Source organism: Elephantulus edwardii, unplaced genomic scaffold (assembly GCF_000299155.1).
Source record: "Elephantulus edwardii isolate Elephantulus edwardi_28Jun2011 unplaced genomic scaffold, EleEdw1.0 scaffold00102, whole genome shotgun sequence".
Taxonomy (NCBI): Eukaryota; Metazoa; Chordata; class Mammalia; order Macroscelidea; family Macroscelididae; genus Elephantulus; species Elephantulus edwardii.
Window position 1 is genome coordinate 8451358 of NW_006399852.1, and position 15151 is coordinate 8466508.

The following is a 15151-nucleotide window of genomic DNA, read 5'->3' on the forward strand; positions in this document are numbered from 1 at the left end:
ACCTTCTCCAAGACATGTCTGTTTGTTTTTTTTGGCAATCCATATGACAATCATTACACTTCTCCAATATCACAGCTCAAAGGCTTCAATTCTTCTGTCATCCTTATTTACTGTCCAGCTCTCAATTACACAGCAAAGTTGTTGAAAAGACCACACAACCTGAATCGGGTGTACTTCAGGCTTCAAACTGACATCATTACTTCCCAATCATTTGGAGAGGTCCCTCACTACAGACTTTCTCATCTAAATACAGTTCCTGATCTCCTGAATGCCAGCACCAAGAGTAATGATTATAGAGCTAAGTAAGATAAAGTTGTTGACAATTTCATTCTTTTTTCCATCTATCATAATGTTGCCTGTTGGTTCAGTGGTGAGTTTTTGTTTTCTTGACACTGAGATGTAATCCATACTGAAGGCCATTGTCTTGATCTTCTGCAGCATTTCAAGTCTTCCTCTCTTTCAGCAAGCAAGTCTTCCTTGGATCCTGATGCCACATTCTTCTTTATAGAGTTCTGATTCTCGAATGGAAATTCTTGATAGTTTTGAAAAGTTTATTTGAGCTTCATAAATGGTTATTGATAGTGTCACAAAAAGATTTTTACTATATTTGGAACTGTAGTTACTTACAATAACTTCCATAGGGATGTTTTTTCCAAATATGAATGCACAAAACTAGGACTTGCTCTTTTCTATTTCTGTTACAAGTATTTTGAAAAAGCACAGTTTATAATCCTTGTCAGAAAAAGAAAAAATATATGGTAAATGTATAATCTCTGTATTCTTTGATCTTCTTCTACAAGTGCTTTAAGTCATCCACATTTTTAGCAAGCAAGGTTGTGTCATCTGCATAACGCAGGATGTTGATGAGTCTTCCTCTGATTCTGATAAAATATTCTTCTTCAGTGTCCAGCTTCTCAAATGATTTGTTTAGCATACAGACTGAATAGGTATGGAGAGAGGATACAAAACTGATGCACAATTTTCTTAAATTTAAACCGTATCATGTTCCCTTGCTCTGTAAACACAATAACCTTTTGGTCTAGGTACAGGTTTTGCACAAGCACTATTAAGTGTGTGGAGATACCCATTCCTATCACTATTATCATACTAATGACCACTACATCTTTTAAAATTAAGGAAGGGGTAGGTCAGGGTTGTAACCTTTCTGTGTACCTGCTTAATCTCTGTGCTGAGCAAATTATTCAAGAAGTCCGACACTATGAAAAGAATGGGGCATCAGGATTAGCGGATGACTCATCAATAACCTTTGCTATGCAAATGACACAACCTTGATTGTAGAAAATAAGAAAGACTTGAAGTACTTGCTGCAAAAGGTTAAACACTGCAGCCTTCTCTATGCATTGCATATCAATGCCAAGAAAACAAAGATCCTCACCACTGGACTAATCATGATAGAGAGAGAAAAGGTTGAAGCTGTCAATGCCTTCCTCTTACTTGAATATATACCATCAATGTACTTAGTACCAGGAGTCAGGAAATCCGGAGATGTATTACACTGGGAAAGTACAGTCAAAGACTTCTCCAAATTATAGAGGAGAAATGACATCAAGTAAGGACAATAGTGTATCAGATTCACACCATGGTCTTTCTGATCTCTTGTTATGCAGCTGAGAGCTAGACAATGAACACACATGACAAAAGAATTGATGACTTTGGGCTGTGATTTAGAAGAGTGCTGAATACCCCATGGACTGCCAAAAGAACATACATATGTTTTGGAGAAGGTCCAGCCAGAGTGTTACGTGGAAGCAAAGATGATAGAGCTTCATCTTACATACTTTGGACATGTTGCTAAAAGAAGTCATTCCTTAGAGAAGGATATCATGCTTGGAAAGGTGGAAGGTCAGTGAAAGAAAGGAGAATAAAGCACAAACCAGGTAGACTGACAAAGTGATTGTAGTAATGGACTTGAGTGTATCAAAGATTGTGAGGATGGCATAGAATAGGCAGGGTTACAATCTGTTGTTCAAAGGTCACTATGAGTCATACTCAATTTGTGGGCACCTAACAACATGGGGAAAATAGGAGTGATGTATATGGAATCAAAAGAATATGGAGAAAATACACAGAGCTAGTGTACCAAAAAAGCAAGGATTGGCATTCAACCATTTCAAGAGGTACTATATGAGCAAGATCCAATGGGGCTTATGCTGAGTGAAATATCTCAGTCACAAAAGGACAAATACTGAATGATGCCACTGCTGTAAAATGGGACTGATATCAGGGTTGGGATAAGACTGAGAAAAACTGCATCAATTGTGTATACTGCACTGAAACAGATGAGAGAGAGAATAATTTAAAAGCGATGTATGATAGGGTATTATGGTTATCACAAGATAATTAAGGTTGCATAGTGGAATGTACTTGGAGTGGTGGGAGGGGTGCGGGGGGACTATGTACCAGGGAGGGAGTTTTTCTTTTACTTTTCAAAGAGAGGAGCAAACTGGGGAGCTGGGGGGCTGGGCAGGAGAGGAATGCAGCAATGAATGAATGGAAATCCAAAATCTCTGTAAATGTTCATTAAAATTATTAAAATTTTTAAAATTACAAAAAAAAAAAGAAATTAGTCCAAAATGCACTGAAATCTTTAGCAAATAACAGAGACCCAAGAATTGACAAAACACCACTTGAAAATTTTCAACAATAAGATATAAGGGTGGAAATACTCAACAGTCTATCCTAGCATATTTGAAAAGGCCAAGGAAGTCCAAGAATTCTATATACATGCTTATTCCAAAGGAAGGTCACACAAAATAATGTGGCAATTCGCAAAATATCATAGGCAATTAAAAATTTTGCTGAAGAGAATTTTAAAACAGTTGTACTAGTACACAGACAAGAAACTGAAGCTTGGATGGGGATGTGGAAAAAGGAACATCACTGATGTCAAATGGATCAGAACTGGTTATTTGACTTATGGAAAACACTGCTACAAACGAAAACTTGGGAACACTACAAGATGTTCACAGGGAACTTGTACATTGACCAAAAGGCAATCATTTGAAAATACAAAGGGGACACATAAAATTAGGAAAGATGTGAGTGAGGGTTGTGCCTTTTCACTGTATTCAACCGCTATGTTGAATAAACAATTGGAGAAATTCAAAGCACAGCATCAGGATTAGAGAAAAAAATCATTAAAAGATGCAAATGACACCACCTTACCTGCTGAAAGCAAAGAGGACTTGAAGCACTTGAAGATCAAAGATCTTTGTATTCATTGTAGATTACATTTCAATAGTAGGGGGGGAGAACCCCTCACAAATGGACCATTAAGCAACATCATGATAAACTGACAAAATGCTGAAGTTGTCAAGGATTTTTATTTTATTGGATCCACAATCAGTGTTCATGGAAACAGCAGTTCACAAATCAAATGAAAGATTACATTGGGCAAATTTGTAGACCTCTTGAAAATGCTTACAAGCAAAGATGTCACTTTGAAGACTAGCAAGTATCTGACCCAAGTCAAGGGATTTTCAATTGTCTCAGATGCATGGTCAATGAAGCTGGACAGTGAGGAGGGAAGAGGGAAGAATTGTGCCATGATTATAAGGCAGTTACAGACCTTCGCAGAATTCTACTGCTCTGTTCACAGGGTCATTATGAGTCAGAATCAACTAGACAGCACCCCAAAAAAACAAACTCAAACAAAATTCACCACCAATGTGTCAATTCCAACTCCTGGCTGCCTTCCACCAGGTTTTTGAGATTGTAAGTCTTTAGAAGAGGAAACTGCATCATCAATCTCCTGCAGGGCAGCTGGTAGATTCAAACAAGTGATCTTTCTGGCTAACAGCCCAAATCGCAGTGCTATGACACAACATAAAGCTAAAGAAAATGTACATTTGTATTGATTGCTTTAAAAATTCACTTTAAAAAATCACTTCCTGTGCTATAAACAAGACTCACTTTGCAAAAGAAAAATCATGAGTAAAAAAAACTACGTTTAAAAGTTACATTCAAAAGAAAACTCTAAATACTGAGTCCTCAAAAAGTTGTCGTTGATTCAAAGACGATAATTGCAGTGTTTTCAAGTACAATACCCCACAAGCACAGCATCTATGAGGGTCTTGATTATCGACATGAAAGTAATATTTTGGGAATCATGATAAAATATCTTGTTAAATTTGTGGGATGGTTATTTTAAATAGTCTTCTTTCTTAGGGCTACAGAGAAAGTGGAGAAATGATGGAAGAAAAAAGTTTACACTTAATACGAAATGCAGGACGCTCTCATCCACCTTAGCTTCCCTGAATAAACGGCACAGGCTATCACTGACATGGAGTCCTCTAGGAGTCAAAGCCACAACTTACTTTAGCCCAGGAAACCTCTGCATCCAAGTCGCTCAGCTGCCCTTCTGAAGCGGACTTCCGCACCAGCTCGGCTTCAGTAACAGAAAGCCATTCAGAGAGCAAGGCTCCCTCCTTCTTCATCTTCCGGGCCAACTGTGACGCTCGTTCCAGGTTCTGTTTTCCCTCTGTCACCTGAAAAGGAATGACAGTGAGAGAAATGCAACAAGGAATAGGTGGGAAAGAATCCGAATGTTAACTTAGGACTCATAAAGATTTCTATTTAACCCTAATCCATGCACATAAAGCAGCTGTGAAAGAACAATGGATAAAGAAGCAGCTCTCAATAGAGCCCTGGTGGCCTAGTGGTAAGAACCTGTACTGCAATCTCGAAGGCATGCAGTTCAAATCCCCCAGCCACTCTGTGGGAGAAGGATGGACACTCTCCTGCCCTGCGATTTACTGCCTCTGAAAACATATTGGAGGGTCAGCTATGGGTCAGGTCTAAGTTCGACTTGACAGTAAACAACAAAAAAGAACACTAAAGACAATGTTGGTGGTCTGAACTCACCCAAGGTCTCCAAATACAAAAACCTCACTGTCTTCGTTGGGAGGGAACCAACTAGTGGCTGACCCTGCAGGGGGTTTTCAGAGCCTGTAGGTATTACTGGAGGAGAGAGCCTGTCCTGATCCCTCAGAACTGGCAGAGAAGCACACGAGCTTTAGGTCAGTTGGGCAACTCCCCATGAACTACCCACACACAGTAAAACCCTGACGATCTACAACCACAAAGATTGCAGCCAAGTCAACCACACACTGCAGTTCTATCACGTGAGGTTGCTAGAAGTCAGCCCCTCCATGGTACCCAACCCACACCTAGCTTTTCTCTCTAGTCCCACTTATATCTCTAAGTGACAGGATTCACTGATTTGACAACAGGCAGGCATAAAAGGCAAAGTCAAGGCTCAAGGAGATGCACTGACACAGTCACTGCAACAATGCACTTAAGCACAGTGGGAACTGTGAGGAGGGCAGAGGACCAGGCAAGGTTGTCATATATGGTACGTGGAGTTGCTATGGGTCTGTGTCAATTAAAAGTACCTAAAACAACATGAGTATTAAAAATGCAAACATTAATATGAATGTCTTGGCCTTATCCTTGAAAAAAGTTACTGGATCAGTAAATAGTATCTGTTACTATTCTGAAGAGAAGAAGCCTTATAATCCTTTCAATAAAGGACTCTAAATATACACCTACTCACTATTTTCTAGAAATCTAAGGCAGAATAGTACTATTTATACAATTACATCCTTTATAGTTGGTCACTTAAGATACAGTAAGGGATTATGAAACACATTATTTTGTAATTATTAATTTTTTATTATTCATTTTTATAATTTTTTTATTATTAACTTTTTTCTTGCTATTGACATGAAAGAAAAATGTACACAACTAGCACTGTTCTCATATAATATCAGGGAAGCTTACAAATGTAATAAAAGCTGGAGTCGTAGCATTGCCATTTTTCTTTCGACTTTATGATCAATACAATAAAGGCTAGAGATTAAGGTCATGGCCAGGGTGGGCCCGCCATAGACTGACCATGGCAGGCTGTTTGACATCACTTTGTGAAACCTCTCCAGCTCCTACCAAAACCATCCAAAACAATGCAAAATTAAGATATATTTTAATGACTATTATAACCACCACTATAGAAAGTTGTTGATACAGAAACACAGTAAGATTTAGCAATCCCACTACTAAGTCTATATCCTAGATAGATAAGAGTAATGACACAAATGAATGAATGCACATCCATCATGTTCAATACAGCATTATTCACAATAGCAAAATGATGAAAACAACTCAAGTGTCCATCAGTGAATGAACGGATAAACAAAATATGGCCTACACATACGATGTGCTACAGCACAACTTCATAGAACATTGAGTCCTTGAACCATTTCAGGACATGAATTACTCTGGAGAACATTTTGCTGAATATAATCACAAAAGGAAAAAATACTGCATGTTACTGGTTTGATAAAAAGTCAAAAATAGGTTTACCCATGGAAAGCAATGTTCTCTGAAAGTTACTAGGGTGGGAGGGAGAGAGAAAGAATCACTCACTAGATAGTGGCCACATGTTAATTCTGGTGAAGGAAAATACACAATACACAAAAATACACAAAGGAGAAAGTAAATGTGACAAAGGTAAAAGAAGACACTAAGGTATGCCAAGACTAAAGGACAACTACCACTGGGACCAACTGGCAGTATCGTGATAGGTGGTGAAGAGACTGAGATTGTCAAGAGCTTCAGTCTGCTTGGCTTCACAATCAACACTCTTTGGTACCTTTAGTCAGGAAGTAAAAAGACAAACTGCATTGAGAAAATCTGCTGTCAGAGGCCTCTCCAAAATACTGAAGAGCAATGATATCAGCCTGGAGAATATATATATACATTGCCAATATATTCATATACATAATTGAAAATGTTATGGAAACTTTGTATACATCTCCAAATATATTGGAAATGAGTAAACTGAGCTTGAAAGCTAAAAACCACAGTTTCAAGGGACCCCCAGGTCAACTAGCATAGCGCAGTTCAGAGTTAAGGTTTTATATCCTAGTTTGATAAGCAGCACCTGGAATCTTAAAAGCTTGCAAGTGGTTCTCTAGGATTCAACTATTAAGTTTCTTCCCATCAGCAGAAAGAGAGAATGAAGCCTCAGGGGAGACTCAAAGACTCAAGGAGCAGCCAGTCCATGTGGATAATACATAAACCAACACCTCCTCTAACCTGAGCTCAGAAAACATCAACCACTCTAAGAACGCAATATAAGGTTCTGGTTTGAATGAAAGAAAACTAAATAATCATTTAAAAAATCAAACTTATTGAAAGGATAGAGAGTGGAGCAAGTCCCAAAACTATGATTCCAAAATACTTTTTTAACTTGGAATTGAAGCCACTCCACATGGTCACTCTTCAACCAAATAATAGATTGGCCAGTAATACCATGAAGAATGTGTTCTTTAGATCAGTCAACTATTCAATACCCACAGGGTAACAACACCCATAATAATGCTGAAAGGCAGGGGAGGAGAAGGATACTGAAAATGCGGAAATAAGGAAGCCAGGCTGGAAATGGTATGAGTACTAACACAATAAAGCATTAGCAAGCAATGTCACCGAATAATTTGTACATCAACTATTGTATAGGAAACTAAATTACTAGGTAAACTTTCACCCTAAAACAATAAGTGTTCAAAAATAATTACAGAACATCACAACACAATCCATAAAAAACATTTTTCTTTTTATGTACACAAACATATAAGCAATAACATTAAGTATTAAAGTGATAAATCTTAGATGGAGTGAAATTTTCTCAAGTATATACAATAATATAAAGAGTGAACTTTGTTAATAACATTTTTTTTCTGCTCCCTCAAGGTTCAATTTTGCTCATTCATACATCAAGGATTACTTTTATTAAAATCCTTCTTAAAATTGATTATTTTTTTTCTACAGGGTTTAATTAAAATTCCTACCCTAAGTTAATAGCACGTCAGGGTAATTATTTGGAGGTAAATTATTGAATTATGTTAAAAGACAGTATGTATCCAAATGCTATTTATCTACTTTGACATGGCCAGGCAGCTATACAATCATCATAAAACTTTATGTGACCCAAGATTTATATGTACATAGAAGAAAATAATTTACAGTGCAACTTCTAACAATTTACACTCTTCTCATTCTAATCAATATATATTAAGATGTACTGCAGAGTGAATTAAACAGTATTAAGTTCTAAATCTTGTACCTAGCCATTTATTCCCTCCACCTCTTGAATATTCAACCTATCTACTGCAAGTGAATTATTCCCATCAGCTATTAGAACTACTTAGAGCTCTCAAATTCTTTTTTTATCTCTTTCTTGAGCCCAGTCTCTCCTGAAGCTATTTTGCTTTCCATTCCCAATACTCCATATAAACTGACTTTTCCAAGTTCAATAATGACCTTGACAGCAACAATAAAATAAGAATGTTTTAAATGTGCACCTTACTTAACATTAGAATCTTGATGTAACTTCCTCCTCTGGCCTCCTAACATTAAACTCACCATGGTTTGCACATTTCCTATTAATCTTCTGATTTTCCTTTTTCTGCAAGGTCATCTTCTTCAAATTTCTTGACTGTTGTTGCTACTATTATGTGTCATCAAGTCACCCACAACTCACAGTGACCCATCTGATGTAATCCCTACTTACTTGTCATCTCAATACAGATGCCTTATAAGATTCAGATCTTCTCCTGGAAAATGTTCTCCATATTTAAAGAAAGGACTACTCGAATCTTCAATTAACTATTTCAAAAGCACCTAAAGAATCAGCATACCCAATGTCATACTTATGAACTTGCCATGAACGTGCTTTGTCTTCTAGTGGTCCTTTCTCAACGATAACACAATAACCATGCATTCAGGCAGGTCAGACACCCAGGAGTCACCAAGTAGGTCAGACACCCAGCAGTCACCCTCCATCTTTCCCCCTTCTGCACCCTCAAAACCATTGCCAAATCTTACTGATCTCATTTCCTAGATGGATCTAAAATCGACCTGCTTCATTCTGTCTCCAGTGCCCAGTGTCCCGCCCTAGTTCAGGCCACCATCATCAAGACTACAACGGGTCACTCCACATCCTCTCCGCTGCTCCTGTTAGGTGCTGGCAAGTCAATTTCTGCTGACAGCAACCCTATGTGTGGCAGACTGAAATTGTCCCTGATCTTGCATCGTCCCCAAAGTCTCCACTGTGCTCTGGTTACTGCTACGGTCACTACATCAGCCCATGTCCGTCTCCATCACTGATCCTTTGCTCTTCTAAGCATATGTCGTTCTCCAACACTGGCTCCTTCATTTAAACAAACAAATCTGAACTCCTTGCCACTGGCTCAATTTCAACTCACAGAAAAGAACGGTTGCCAGAGTTTTCTAGGCTGTAAACCTTTACAAAAGCCTACAGCTACAAATTCCTACCAGGGAGCAGCTGGTGGGTTCCAATCACCAACCTTTCTGTAACAGTCAAATGCTTTAACTGCTACCCCACCAAGGATCGTTCCCTTACATTCACCATTTAAACTGCAGTGAGTGGTCTTTAAAAACACCAGGCTCACCATGTGATGTCTTAGTAAATATCTTGCCATAGCTGATCATTGTTCTTACACTAAGAAATCTTTAACACAAACCCTTAGTCCTTAGCAGGGGTTTGTCCCATCTGGTATCCCCAAAGCCATTGTCCCTGCATTTGCTGTCTCTGTTCTAGACACACGAATGTACCATGCTGCCTCTAAACACACAGTCTTTTACAAAGCTATTCCATCAGACATGAAAACTTTTCTTCTGGCTAGTCCTTACTCTGGTTACATCTTTCAGCTTGGGTGAGTTCAAATCCTCACCCAAGATACAGCCTTTATATCTATACTGGGCAAAGGCCCCTACCATACCTTTTCAATCCCTAACACTTCACACTTGTAATATAGCATGATGTATGGCTATTTAAATAAAACTTCTCTTTCACTCCTATTAGCTCCATTAAGCAAAGAGATCGTTTCTATTTTTTCTCTTATAATATCCTGACTTCCTGGTAGAATTCCTGAAACATAGCCATCTCAATTGTGCCGAATTGAGCAGATTAACTAACTCTAAAACTACATCACAACTAGGAAGTTACAGTGAAAGTCAGCAATACCGTTCCATCCATAACACAGCCAGTCAACAAATGTATACCTTATTTAATAATAGCTTTGGCTATAAAATTTTTTTAAAAAAAGGACCTATTGTGTGTGTGGTACAGGCAATGTATCACAATACACCATAGGATCACCTAAACTTGCAGACATGTGGTCAAATTGTCTAGAAAATATACTAACTATTGATTATTATTATCCTATTTGAAAGCAGTGAATTTCAGCTAGTACTCTCTGAGCTTATATATAAGCTTGACTTTTACTTCAACTGGAAGCTATTAATATTTAATAACCCAGGGAAGACAAAGCACATTACCTATCGTCATTCTTCAATATTGCCAAAAATGCTTCCGTTCCACACATCTTTTTGCTTTCTTGGCTTCAAGGCAAAGATTGTCAATGGGAGAGGACATTAATCTATGAGATTCACTCCATCACTCACTTAGTGGTAGGGTAACAGGCCCCACCACTCCTCCAAGGATTTGCTAGAATGGCCAACCTGTAGCGGTTTCTTGGGAGGATTTTAAATCCTGGCAGATTAATAGGAACTTCCCACCACTTTGTATTTGTCTGGCCTGGACATTTTAAGATTTCTCAGTAGACAATCAATCTAGAAAGCTAACAACCACTAACTTGAATGTACACAGAGATGATTATTTAAGCGTTTTCCTAGAATAACTAATGAAGTATTCATTGAAAACTGTTAAAATTATGTGAATACTTTAAAATATATACCAGTGCCATAAAATTCAAATAGGCTTTGTCCAAGAATTAACATTTTTAAGTATAAAAATGAGAGAGAACTGAGAAAGTGAATGAATGACAGACACAGAGAAAGAGAGACGGCCAGTGGAGTTACCCTCCTCACCTGGGCCCCCAAATCATTGTAGAGGACCTTCAGGGACGTCAGCTCCTCGTCCATCCCTTTGGGATTATCGGTTTGCTGCTTCTGGACAATGTGTCTTCCTGTTTTGATGACAGTCTCCACTTCAAGCTTGACTTCACTCAAAGTTTTATAAAGTTTCTGAAAAGTGAAACAAAGCAAAACCATATACTGTAGTAAAAATGACTCAAGAGCCGTATCAAACTTCTGTCAGCCCCTACACACTAGAGACTAGGCCCCAGAGGGTTTTCAAGGACTACGGTATTTTGTAGTCGATTGTCTGGCCATTCTTCCAAAAGACTAGGGATTGGACTCCAAAGATAAAGCTTTCAATCAACCAGCCAAGTATGTCAAGCACTTGTACCACATAAAACATTTGGCAATGGCATCTCAGAAAAGGGTCTCATAATAAAAGTGTAAGAATACTTGAAAGGCCTTCACAAGAAAAAGACTGATAATTCAATTACAAAACAGGCAAAATACATGGAAAGACTTTTCATAAATAAAGGCATTTGGATGACCAACAGACACATGATGAACTGGCCATAGGAGAGATACAAATCAAAACCACAATGAGGTAACATCTCACCCCAGGGGCCCTGGCAAAGTTTAACAGGATAGGAAGCAATATATGTTAGAGAGGAAGGAACTATCGTACATTGTCGGTAGGATTGTAAAATGGTACAACCACTGCAGAAAGTAGTTTAGCATTTCCTCAAAAAGCTGGATACAGAAATCCCATAAGACCCAGTTATTGTACTGCTAGAAATATAGACTCCAAGGAAAATAGAACCAAGACACAGACGGAGATTTGTACACTGAGGTTCATAGTAATGTTACTCACTATAGTAAGAAAATGGAAACAGACCAAATGTCCATCAGTAAAACTAATGGATTGAGAAACTGTAGTACAATCACATGATGGAAAATCATGCAGGTCTCAAGAACAACAATTTTGAAAAATACTACTACATTACGTGGGAGAGATTGGACAGCACAACGCTGAGTGAACTAACTCAGTCTCATAAGGACAAATACAGCATATTGTAAAAACAGAAGGATAACTAGTTAAGATGTGTATAAAGTCCAATTGGGGAAGAAGACGGGCAGGGGATTTAGGTGTGGGGAGAGGAAAATCATAGGGTTGCCAAGTTTGGTGGGCACTGGAGGTGCATGTAAAGGAATTAGGAAAGATCCAGTGGGGACTTGAAAAGATGGGGTAATGGTGGGCAAAGATCAGTGGTGATTACTTTTAGAAAACACAATGTATTGGAATGATCAAGTGACATAAAGTGATTTTTTTTAATGTGAAATACAATGTACATGAATAAAACACTACACACACACACACACACACACATATGTATATGTGTATATTTAACACAACCCTGCTGGCTGAAACTGAGGAGGATCTCAAGTGCTTGTTGCAGAAGGTCGACTGTAGATTTCAATAAGGACTGAGGCTCAATGTCTAGAAGACAAAGATTCTCACCACTGGGCCAATTGGCAGCATCAGAATGGATGGTGAAGAGATTGACATTGTTCACAGCTTAAGTTTGCTTGGATCCACAATGAGCATGCTTGACACCAGCAACCAGAAAATTAAAAGATATATTGCAATGAGAAAGTCTGCTGTTAGGGACCTCTCCAAAGTCCTGAAGAGCAATGGTGTCACTCTGGAGACTAAGGTGCATCTGATACAGGCCATGGTCTTTGCAATCACTTGCTATTCATCAGAGAGCTGGACAATGACTAGGGAGGATAGAAGAAGAACTGATTCCTTTGAGCTGCAGTGCTGGAGAAGAGTACTGAATATACCATGGACCGCTAAGAAAGCAAACAGATTTATCCTAGAGAGGGTTAAGCCGGGATGATCCTTGGAGGCAGGATTCTGAGGCTTTGTCTGACATACTTTGGCCATATTGAAAGGAGGGACCAGTTCTTGGAGAGGGACATCATGCTTGGGAGAGTATAGGGACAGAGCAGTAGTGGGAGATCCTCTATGAGGTGTATTGATTTAGTGACTGGGGTAATGGGGGCAAGTGTGTCGGAGACAATGATGAGATTGGCGCAGTACAGAGCAGGGTTTAGGGCTGTTGTACATAGGGTTTGTATGAGTCACAGGTGACTTGAGGGCACATAACAACAATCACAACAACAAAATACAAATTTTCTATGGAAACCAAGATAAAATGTTTAAAAACCTAGTATTCCAAATAAAACACCTGAAATTATGTTTTAAACACGATATAAAGTATTTGAGAACACACTTTACTATATGAAGTGGAGAAATATAAGAACTAAGAAGTAAATATCATGTTTCAAATAATATATTTTAACATTCTAAATATAATTTGCTATTTCTGGCTACTGGATTTCTGATTTATTATTTTTTTCATTATATTTCTGTAAAGTATCAAGTCTACTATGTTCGGTGTATACTAGTTACATATTTAAAAATAAACAAAACTCAACAAATAAAAGACATACAGGACAATGAGAAAGCAGAATCTTGAAGATCAAATTCATAGATTCACAGAGAACAAATTCTCACTCTATTCCATAGAGTCCATTCAGCTTCACAGCTACTTTACAAAACTGAGCAGAACTGCCTCGTGGGGTTTGTAAGACTAAATCTTTATATGAAGCCAACTACCACCAATTTCTCCTGTGGAGAGCTGAGTGGTTTCAAATCACCGACCTTTCTGTTAGCAGACAAACATTTAACCACTGTACCACCAGGGCTATTTTTATTAAAAAAAATATTATGTTGGCCAAATTCTCTTGTATCTATGTATTTTAGTCTTAACATAAAATATCGTACACTATCATCTAACAGATCACTGGACTGTTACATAAGGTCAAGGGCAGGGTTTGCTTTGCTTTGTTTACTACTATATCCAAATACACACATACAATAGGCACTTGCATATACACACACACACATACATATATATGCTGTTGTTGTCATGTGCCATGGAGTCATTTGCGACTCATAGCAATCCTATATATATATATATATACACACATATACACATATACATACATACATAGACACACACACACACACACACACACATACACACAAATAACATTCCAGCTCAATATTAACAGAGACATGGCAATGTAGTTTTGAGAAACAGACCTCTTCCCAGATGTCTCTTGTTTTAATCAAACACAAATGAGCATCACCTTAACTTTATAATTCTCAAAAACAGCCCTAAGATTGTGTCTTCCTAGCCACATTATTTAAACTTATATTCAACTGAACTGTGAATTTCAAGATTAAAACAGCCAGGTCTCGTATATCATTTATTTTCATATTTTACACTGTATAAATCCTCAAAACTCATTTCTGTTGAGCCTGAAGTGACACAGACCTGACCTTTCAATGAGTTTTCAGCAGCTATAAATCACATGAGGGAAGAAGGCTTGTCTTTTCCCCAGAGAATCATTGGTGGATCTGAACCACAAGAGAAGTACTAGGGACAATTTTTATACACTGGTATGTCTGACTTTCATTTTAAATATAATTTCTTTTTCATGTTTTAGGTCTAAACTCTATAAATTAGAGCATTTTACTTTTTAGAGAATAATTTTCTTTTTACTTGTAAAAAAAATATATTAACATTCTCCCTCCACTCTTCCCACAGTATTACTGTTTACTGATATCCAGTCTAATATCTTCTTTAAAACTTACCTCAACAGTCATAACCTAAAACAACTCTTGAGATATCATCTCACCTCAGCAACAATAACAAAGCTCTACAGGACAGCAAACAGCAAATACTGGTGAGGCTGTGGACAGACTGGAACTCTTATTCACTGCTGGTGGCAGTGTGAAATGGAACAGGTTATATGGAAGGCTGTCTGCGGCTTTCTTAAAACGTGGGAAATAGACATACTATCTGATCCAGCAATTCTACTTTCTGGAATAAACCCTAAAGAAACCAGAGTCACAACTCAAACAGATGTATGCACACCGTGTTTATTGTGCATTATTCACAAAAGCAAAGAGATGAAAGCAACCCAAATGCCCCAAACCAAATGAATGGTTAGAAAAACTATGGTACAGTCACACAAGAAAATATTATGCAGCACTGAAAAACAATGAACGCATAAAGCATTACACAACATGGATAAGCCTGGAGAACATTATGCTGAGTGACATATCTCAGTCACAAAAGGATAAATACTGTATAGC

General features: G+C 38.0%; 1 protein-coding gene across 1 annotated transcript in view; it reads right to left on the reverse strand.

The window, feature by feature from the left end:
- The window catches only part of UTRN (utrophin), a 704039-nt gene that overhangs the window by 444012 nt on the left and 244876 nt on the right, over positions 1 to 15151 (reverse strand). The window contains exons 32-33 of the mRNA XM_006891679.1: positions 10933 to 11088; positions 4338 to 4508 (exon numbers count right to left, since the gene is read on the reverse strand). Of these exons, the coding sequence (XP_006891741.1) occupies positions 4338 to 4508; positions 10933 to 11088 (327 nt within the window). The remainder of the gene's footprint in view (positions 1 to 4337; positions 4509 to 10932; positions 11089 to 15151) is intronic.